Source organism: Rhincodon typus, chromosome 19 (genome assembly GCF_021869965.1).
Source record: "Rhincodon typus isolate 14 chromosome 19, sRhiTyp1.1, whole genome shotgun sequence".
Taxonomy (NCBI): Eukaryota; Metazoa; Chordata; class Chondrichthyes; order Orectolobiformes; family Rhincodontidae; genus Rhincodon; species Rhincodon typus.
Window position 1 is genome coordinate 1,919,462 of NC_063350.1, and position 10,316 is coordinate 1,929,777.

The following is a 10,316-nucleotide window of genomic DNA, read 5'->3' on the forward strand; positions in this document are numbered from 1 at the left end:
CATACCAAGATCTAGTTCATTTAAATATATCAGGAAATGCAATGGGACCTCCAATACAAACCAACTTCCAGCCCAAAAAATATTCATTGATCGTTACTGTCTCCTTTCTCTCAGACAATTTTCTATCCATGTTGCTACTGTCCCTTTTACTTCATGAGCTAAAACTCTCTCAAATCTGTTGTGTGGCACTGTATCAAAAGCCTTTTGGAAGTCCTTGTGTACTACATCAACAGATTGGCCTTTATCAGCCCACACTGTTATCTCTTCAAAAAATTTCCAGGAAATTAGACAGACACAATTTACCCTCAACAAACTCACGGCTGACTCTTCTGAATCAATCCACATTTTTTCAAAAGACTATTAATTCTATCCTGAACAAATGTTTGCAGGAGGTTCCCCCACCAGTGAAGTTAAACTGATGGCTCTGTAATTTCCTGGACAATCTTTACAACTTTTTTTGAAGAAGGGCATGATGTCTGTAAGTCTCCAATCCTTTCCATCACTCAATACCAGAAAAGACAAAAATAATTGCCAGTGCCCCTGAAATTTCTACTCTCACTTCCTTCAATATCCTTGGATACATCTCATTAGGTCCTGGTTCCCTACCAACATCGAAATTCAACAGCTTATCCAATATCACCTCCTTATCAATTCTGAATGCTTCCAGTGGTAGAGCTTCCTCCTCAGTCATCATGGCCTGGGTAGCATCTGTGTTGTAAGTAAAGATGTAAAGCTTTCATTCAACATCTCAGCCATGTTTCTTGTCTCCAAGTCTAAATTTCCTTTTGGTCCTTACTCCTCCTTTATCACCCTTTACTACTGATGTGTTTTGAGATGACTTTTGGATTTCCTTCTGTGTTAGCTGCCAGTCTTCCTTCATAATCCCTCTTTGCTTCTCTTATTTGATTTTTCACCTCCTTTCTGAATGTTCTGCATTAGGCTTGTTTCTCAATTGTATTTACTTCCTGTCATTAGTCATTAATACATTTCTTTTAACTTAATTTCTATCTTGTTGGTCATGTAGGCAAATCTGGATTTGTTTGTCTTGACTTTGCATTTGGTGAAATGTAACTCGGCTGTGTCCGAACCATCTCCAGTTTGAAGGTAGCCTATTTTTTAGTCTATTAGGCTCAGTTCCATTCTTGTCCCATTGAAGTCAGCGCTGTACCAATTGATTATTCCTTCTTTGGTTTGATCAATATCATTTCTAAACCTTATGATACAATGATCTCTGTCCCCGATCCACTTGTCCCACCTCATTTCCAAGAACCAGATTTAACAGTGCCTCCATTCTTGTTGGAGTGGACACAAACTGCTGCGAAGAATTCTTCATCTCCCAATCTAGGCGCGTTTCCTCTTCACTACCCCTTATACTATTACTTTCCTAGTCAATATACCGGTAATTAGGAACAGGAGTAGGCCGTTCGACTCCTCCATCTGCCATTTAATAGGATCATGGTTGATCAGAAATTCCTCATATCCTGTTTCTTGCGTTTTCCTCTAAGAATCTATCTCAGCCTTAAATGTATACAAGGATGCTGCTTTAACAGCTTTCTGTGGCAAGAGTTTCAAAGACTCTCAATTCTCAGACAGAAGAAATTTATCGCAGTCTTAAGTTGGCAGCCCTTTATTCTCAGTCCTAGATTCTCCCATGAGAGGAAACATCCTCTCAGAAACTACCTGTCAACTCCTTTAAGAGTCCTATCTGCTTCAATGAATTTCACCTCTTTCTAAACTTCAGTGAGTAGAGTCCCAACTTAGAATGCTAGAATCCCTACAAGGTGGAAGCAGGCCATTCAGCTCGAGTCTACACTGACTCTTTGAAGAACAGCCCAGCCTGACTCAGCTCCCTACCCCAATCCTGGAACTCCGCATTTCCCATGGCTAATCCACATAGTCTGCACATTCTGTGACATTTCTGACCTTGTACTAGGGAGGCAACAAACCATTCATGTTGATGGTTGTAGAAATGCCTGTTCCCCTAATTAAGAACGCCTATCAGCATTGTCCTTCTGCTCTTTTTCCTCGCCTCCTGTACAGTTAGGTCACAGGTTTGAATCTCGCTACATTCTTCAATAATCCATCTTCCTTACTGAATTCCAGAATAGAAAACCAATTATTCTAGGGATTCCTGAATTCCCTGCCTAATGGTCAGACATCCTATTTATCTCCTCCCCCTAACTTGCGGCATGACCTCCTCTCTGAATGTGCTATCCACAACGTCACGGATGCGCCTCACCGACACAAGTGGCTTTGAGCTCTGAAACCCCGAAGGCTCCATTCTTGCATAGTGATCTTTAGGTGATACTTCCTGCATATGGCGAGTCGGGATCACTAAAGCGTCCACGACTTCCCATGTACTGCAGAACGGGCATTCTGCAGTCATGGCATCACTATAAATAGCAAATAGTGCACATCTTTCTCCCTTTGGCATCTTAAATATTGTCCTGGTTACAAGCTTCCAAAAGTAAAGAGGATTACTATTTTTTTTTCTGTGGCTATCTGGAAGTTCAAGTTTCAGGTGGATTATTTGCACCAATAACATAGCAGAATCACGTACATATGAATCATGAATCATTACTACATTATCTGGACATCTGACAGAAAACTGAAATCACCCTGGAAGTGCATTGCATATTGCAAGATTCCTTTGCTATGGCTAACAGACACTGTATGTGAGAGAGGATAAAGCAGTGTGATAAAAGAGTGAACTAAACACTCTGTTGTGTTAGGAGGAGAAAGAGTTTTCCAGGATGCTGACTTACTGGATGACTCCATGAAAGAGGGAACGACAAAGGCAATTTCAGTCAAGGCATCAGCATAATACAGTGCTTTCTTCTCTCCATTAAAAATACCTCCTCCAGTATCATCTGGTGCCACCATTTCCTCTGAAAGAATGAAAAAGGTCAGCAGGATCATAGAAAACCTGCCCAAAATAACTGGTAAGACTGAACTAGGATTTTAGAAACAGGAGTAGAGCAGGTAGCTCCTCAAGCCTATTCAATGAGATCACAACTGATCAGCAACCTAACGCCACACATGCACTAAATAAAAACCACAAATACTGCGGATGCTGGAAATCAGAAACAAAAACAAAGTGCTGGTAAAGTTCAGCAGGTCTGGCAACATCGGTGGGGAGAAATCAGAATTAGTGTTTCTGGTCCAGTGACTCTCCCACACAACTGAGCCATTATGACTGTTCCAAAGAAGAGTCAGATCAGACTGGAAACGTTAACTCTGTTTCTGTCTTCACAGATGCTGCCAGACCTACTGAGTTTCTCTAAATTTTATTACACATTTTCAGCATCATAATAATTTGGTTTTATTAGCAGTCCTTATGTTGTTGATGCTACCACAATTCCAGCGGATGGAGATGGGTACATTACTGACTCAGTAAGGATCAAGGATAATGTGAGCGATAGAATTGGAACAGTTTGTCAGGTCAGGTGTCCATCATCTGTACACATCTGAAAACCGAAAAACCTAAAAAGACAGGCTAAGTTTGGGCCCTTTGGAAAAAAGCATTGCTTAACGCACACAGACCTAAGAGCGAAGTTTTTACCCAAATAGCCAAACACAATGTCTACAGAACGGTTTGGGTCCTTTAGGAAAAAAAAATCCATTTTTTAGGTTCATTCGGGTTAAGTGAAGCTATTTTCCAAAAAAACCTAAATGGACTATTGTGAGCGCAAAAATATCCTTTGTCCAAAAACCAATTGGTCCTGAGGTTTTCAGATAAAGGTTTTCTGACCTGTAAAGGCTGAACTTATAGTCCCTGCAGTTGAGGAGATTAAGGGATGATTCAATTGAGGTATTTAAGCCGATGGGTCCTTCATGAGTAATATTGGGAAGCACTTCTTCACACTAACGGTAGTGACAATCTGGAATTCTGTCCCCCAAAAATGGTAGGAACCAAATTAAAAAAATTTATCAATAGGTCCGGCAATATCTATGGATCAAAAAGAGTCAATGTTTTGGGTACAGAACTGCCAGTTTTGAGGAAGGGTCACTGGACCCAAAATGTTAACTCTGCTTTCTCTCCACAGATGCTAGCAGATCTGCTTAGTTTCTCCAGCAATTTCTGTTTTTGTTTCTGATTTCCAGCATCCACAGTCCTTTGATTTTTTAAAAAAAAATTATCAGTCTCAGTTTTGAGATGTTTATAGGTAAGGATAGTAAGGCTAGTAGAACTAAGAATAATACGTAGAGTTAAGATACAGGTCAGACATGAGTTTACTGACCAGCTGGAGGGGCTGAAAAGCCTCCTATTCTCATCAGTGGGTGAAGAGAGAATCTAGGATAACTTTGAAATGACAACAGATAATTACTGAATACATAAAAGAAAAAATAACTAGGGTTCAGTAAAGAGAAGAGGAATAGGTCTAAATGGGCAGTTCTCACTAGGAGTCAGCACAGGGACTGTGGACCAAATGGCCTACTGTTGTAAACACCAAAACAAATCTAGTTATTGATCCCAATGTTCTTTGCAAAATTGCCTTTCACTAATATACTTCAAAAAGTATTTGATGTGCTGTGGCCACGTGGTACAAGGTTAGCTTTTACAGGTGCTCATTGACAAAGGTAATTTCCAGATTTCAGTATTTTTAATGTTAGATTTCCAGAAATTGTGGATTTATTTGTTATCTTGGCAACATACCTTGTTCTTTCCCCTCACTGCCATTGCATGCATTAATTAGCCAGCTGGTTGACACATGTCCTGTCCAGCCTGGGTGCTTTCCAACATCCACTGGCCATCCCAGCGACAGGAGAAATTCCAAGAAATGAGACTGCACATTACTGGAGGATTCCACATTCTTCAAAATCTGAAAAGCAATTAAAAAAAAAAACTGTTGTCTATTTAAGATGGGGACGAGAGGAATTTCTTCTCTGAGGGTCGTGAATCTTCGGAATTTTCTGCTCGAGAGATGTGCAATGACCAAATCATTGAATATATTCAAGGCTGAGATGGGCAGAACTTTAAACAAAATGGAATCAAGATTTATTAGAAACTGGTAAGAACACAGAGTTAAGCCCAAGAACAAATCAGCCATAAACTTAGTTAATGAATGAACAGGCTCGAGGGGCTAAATGGCTTCTTCCTGTTCCAAATTTTTATGTTTATATTCTTATCCAAGTTGAAGTGATTTCAATTTCATTGCATTAATTATTGAGCTATTTCGAGACTCAACTACTCTGCCATGAGCTGAACATTATTCTATAAACATAATTTGGGACATTGTCACAAAAAGTCCTGCTGAATAAAAACAAAAATGTTCACCACAATTTTTAGTTTACAAGTCATTACTGTGAATGAATCAGACAGATGAACCATTCCCCTCATCTCTTAAACATCGGCCACATCCTTCAGCCTCAGGATTGTTTTGCCTGCACTCTTTCTTCAACAACTCCTGCCACCCCCAACATTTGCCATGACTTCTCCTGTTTCACTAAAAGATGAGGCAGCTGCACACCTATTGCAAACAGAATTGCAGGCAGGAACTGCAAGTTTTCGAAAGGGTGGCTGAACAGGAATTCCACACCAATTCTGGAGCCAGAATAGAGACCAATAGACATTGGGTGAAAATGCAGCAACTTCATATATAATACAGGCAGTTAGTCTGTACAAGAACAAACAACAAATATAGCCATAAATTTTAGGCAATATTTTAATCTCAATGCTAACAAACTATTTAGGTTTCCACCTACCTTAATGGGATACAGTAGCATAGTGGCAATGTTGCTGGACTAGTAATCCAGAGGCCCAGACTATTTGGGTTCAATGGTAGTTTATGGAATTTGAATTCAATTAATAAATCTGAAATTGAAAACTAGTCCCCACAATGGTTACCATAATATTACCAATTGTTATAAAAACCCATCTTTAAAGAAGTCCTTTAGGGAAAAGAAATCTGCCATTTTTACCTGGGCTGGCTTAGATGTGACTTTAGATTCACAATAATGTAGTTGTCTCTTAATTGCCCACTGAAATGGCCACTCAGTTCAAGGACAGTTAGAGATGGGCAATGAAGATTCCATGAAAGAATATGTATTAAATAAACAGTAAAATAATTTTCTTTATTCAGTATGCAAATTGGTAATAGTGATCCTTACCTCCTGGCTGGTTTTCTGACCAGGTTTCATATAAAATATGAAGACAGTTTCAAAAGGTCTGGTGGGCAGCAAGTCCAAGTAGCCAATGTCATCAAAAAATCCAGCAAGAGTAGAGTCAAGTGCAATAAGATTAGGAGGACGGCAGCTATTACCTGGCTCCTAGGAAAATGTTCAAACACAACTATAAATGAAAATTATTATAGCAGAATAATGAATGATGTTTGGGATGGTTAGTGGAAGATCACAGAGGAGTGTACAAGTCACCTTGGGGCAATAAGCACATGAGCGGTCAAAGACAGCTCACCATCCTTTTCTTTAATTCATTCATAAGGATGAGTGTCACTGGAAAGGCTGGTGTTTAAGGCCCATCCTCAATTGTCCTCAAGGTGGTTGTGGTGGTAAACTGCTACTATGAACAGCTGCAGTCCAAATGGTGAAGCTATAGGTAAGGACTTTCAGGAAGAAGCAGAATTTGAAATTAAAACTTAATTTATTGTTTTAACAAAGTTATATCACAACAAAGTGCCAGCAGATAGGAAAACCATTGAGATTACACCAGACATAAGGACATCAGTTACAGAGATAATAATGTACACGTCATCACCTCAGAGAATCCCTGGGAAATGATCTTGAACAGACATACCAGATGCCTAAGGAACTCATGGTGCATGTCACATGTCCACCCAACCTGGAAATCTAGCCTTGAACGTGTCAACGACTGGAGGAGGGGGGAATGAAGGAACAGGGCCACCATCAGCCCTCTTCAAAGATTTTTGGTGATCCTTTGGAAAGTTACCGGTAATTTCAAAGAAAAACATTATGCAGCTTAAAATGCAGCCCACAACAGAATTAGGGAGCTGAGGCTTTGTGGGGACTTTAAGGAGATTTGACTGAGACATTGAAGAGAGTGAAAGGAATCAATTCAGTCCCTGAGAAATAGACGTTTGAATTAGAAAGTTAGAAGGGTCAAGTGCAGATTGCACCAATACGTAACTAGGTTAGCTGATAGCAGCTTTTGGGAAGAGTTGTTGATCTGACTATCAGAATACCCTGACATGAGGTACAAAAACAGGCTTTTAAACCCAAGTTTAACTTTTACACTCAATAATAAGGAATTTGAAATCTCCCAAGTGGTTTGTGAATTTCCCCTGATACATTGCAGTCACATGATTTTAAGCCGTGAGCCCTAAACTGTCAACCTTAGCCTGCATTTGATTTTCCATTCTGATTTTGCCTGCATGCCAGACTGTTACGGGCCATCTCCTAATTGCCATTTCATAGCCTTGTTAATATAGTGTGTGGGCTTTAGAATCAAACCCTGCTGCCAGGCGCTGCCCTCACTAGTCTCTCCCTCACTGGCCCATCCCATGGTTTCTCATATTTTTGCAGATGTAATGTAAATATACATTTAGGGAGCTGATCAGGTTTCCGATTGTGGCTGATATCACCACCTTTATAAGCTGCCTGGGTAATGGGGTCACCTTTATCATTCACTGTCTCTCTCCAAAACTATCCTATTATTTTTCAAAACTTGCATAGGGATCTCTCTCTCAAACTGGTCGAAGATTGACTCCTTATCTCCGCTGTTCACTTTCCCCTCTCAGGATATCGCTCGGCTGATTGAAGGAGGTAGATGGGGGAGGGCAGTGTGCATGAGTTGTACCATTATAATGTCATGTACAACTAAATCCAAACTGTACTCAATATGTATGTATCCCCTAGTTGCAGTCGTGTGCAAATCCCACCGCTTATTTAAAACACAGATAATTCAAGCTTTTGAAAGATGTATTTCCATCAGAATACAAAACCACAAAAGATAATCAACTTCTACATGGGGCTTGCTAACTACCAACAAACATAGAGTCAAAGTCATACAGCACAGAAACAGACCCTTCAGTCCAACTCGTCCATGCCCACCAAGTTTCCCAAACTGAACTAGTCCCATTTGTCTGTGTTTGGCCCATATCCACATCCAGTACAAATCCATAAAAACACTAAAAAATGAGACTTAACCACATCTTCCACTTTTTAACACATAAAATAGAGAACAAAAATTCAAAGTTATGCGTTGTTACAGTATTGAGGGGTATGGCAAACAGTTTATTGAATAGTCATGCATAAAAGCCCACAGTGGTTATTTGTTATTATGAAATTCAGGAGGCAGAGTTGATGGTCAAAATCTTGCAACAGAAAACAAATTCACTCACTCAAATCACACTATCTCAATACACAGTTGGAAATAGGAGGAAAGAATATGTAAATGAGTAATCAAAAATAATAAGGCATTAACAAGGTTTATGAAGAACTAGCTTACCTTCAGCGCTTCCAAAGATAGGAAACCAAAGTGTGAAAGGAGAAGTCGAGCAGTCTGGAATTCCTGTGCGGGAGGAGGGGGAATGCATTCAGTGACTGGATCAGGGAACAGGGTCTTGGACAGTCTCTCTTCACTGATCTTTTCCAGTGTATTTTCATAGAGAATTTGTTTGGCCATCAATTTCTTCAGCTTCTCATGTTGAACTTCCAGCTGTAGGAGATTTATTAGCGCACTATGATCATAGCAAAAATGGATATCAATATTCAACTTCCAACATCTCAATGACATACCAGACACCTTTTGTGGACTAAAATGATTGTAAAAAGAATGTATACTGACTTTGTGATCACCTGACCAGGTTAAGTTAAGCTCGTGAAACCATCAGTAAACAACCATCAGTCTGAACCAAAATCAATATCATTATAAAAGGCACTTAAACTCAGATTTCTTTCACCTACTTGATTCACAACTTCTGGGAAGCTACACATTGGGATGAAATTCCCTGCAGGTCATCCAGTTTGAAAAAAAGAAGACAATGGAACTAGACTATGGAGCACACACTGAACTATATTTAAAGAGGTACTTTTGAGCAGCAGGAGGTGGGGGGCAGGGAGAAATTACTTGCAAGAAACCTCTCTCAGCCTTGAAGTCAGTGCCTGACTTTGGACAATCAGCTTCAGAATACCAGTCAACTATCAATCAACTAACATTAGGCTTAAAATCTAACTCCTACACAACTTTAAGAACTTTAAACTACAATCACCTTTATCTTCATGTCTGTACTAAAAACATTCCACCACATTCCTTTTGAGCTTATTATCTGTATTTGGTGTCGCTGTTTTTGGGATTAGTAGTAATAAAATTCCTCTTTTTCTTCCTCTCAAGAAAATCTTGCAATTTGGCTCCTTCGTGATCTAATTAATTAATTTCAGTTAAGTGTGAAAACCGCATGTTAAAAGGAAATAAAAACATTTGTTGCGACTGTCAGGGGGAAGAGGGAGCCAATTCCCTTTCCTCACCTGGTTCATGTTTTAAACAAGGACTATCAAGAGATCTTCCTATGTTGCAACTGCAACTCCGCTTCAAATGCATTTCATTGGCTGTACAGTGCTTTGGGACTTCCTGAACCTGTGCAGGATCCAACAGAAATGCAAGTCTATGCATAATTTTTACCCAATTTTCCTTATATAACAGTGGAATCTGGATTGGCCAGGCCATCATGGTGAATGAAGAAAATTGCGATTCTTCTTCACATTTTAATAGCAGGGCTTTTCTGAAACATAACATGATATCCAAACTGAAGAGTCAAATATGAAAGTTGTACAAGCAGGAGGTTCCACTAAGACCATTCAGGTAAGGAGTACTTCAATGTAAAGTATAAAGCCAGAGGCGATGGAAACTATCAAACATGCCCAACTGCAGATCAGCTTGGATTATAAAAAACCTAATGCTGGAATCCTGCTTTAAAAGAGGCACACAGGGCACAAATGGAGGCATCATTTCCTCTCACCGCTGTAAAGACCATATTTTATTTTTTGTATTTTTGATCATGTACTAAAATGGAAAAAGGGCAGTTTTAAATTCAAGCATTTTGGAAAGAATTGCTACATTTTTAAAACGAAGTTACTGAAACCTATTATGCCTGGTGTCTCCACTGCTTCTTTGCTCAAGTAATAAGGGAAGATGTTTGTAGGCAGCACACACTAGGGCATGCGCACAGTGGGAGAGATTTGGTTGACCAACAGATGATCGGTTTGTGCAATAGTGACCAGACATGGATACCAAAGTTCATCAGCTTGGCAATAACTGATTGGTTTCTGTGTAGTTGAACAGCTTGCAATTACAAGTAAAATAAAAAGTAAAATAAAAAGTAAAATAAAAAGTAAAATAA

At 39.5% G+C, this 10,316-nt stretch overlaps 1 protein-coding gene across 12 annotated transcripts in view; it reads right to left on the reverse strand.

Moving 5' to 3' along the window:
* ralgapb (Ral GTPase activating protein non-catalytic subunit beta) overlaps positions 1 to 10,316 on the reverse strand; it is a 129,436-nt gene that overhangs the window by 16,087 nt on the left and 103,033 nt on the right. For all 12 annotated transcript variants that reach the window (XM_048608169.1, XM_048608177.1, XM_048608176.1 and 9 more), the window contains 4 exons: positions 8,426 to 8,635; positions 6,112 to 6,270; positions 4,658 to 4,823; positions 2,766 to 2,888 (listed from right to left, as the gene is read on the reverse strand). In XM_048608169.1, coding sequence (XP_048464126.1) covers positions 2,766 to 2,888; positions 4,658 to 4,823; positions 6,112 to 6,270; positions 8,426 to 8,635 — 658 coding nt within the window. The remainder of the gene's footprint in view (positions 1 to 2,765; positions 2,889 to 4,657; positions 4,824 to 6,111; positions 6,271 to 8,425; positions 8,636 to 10,316) is intronic.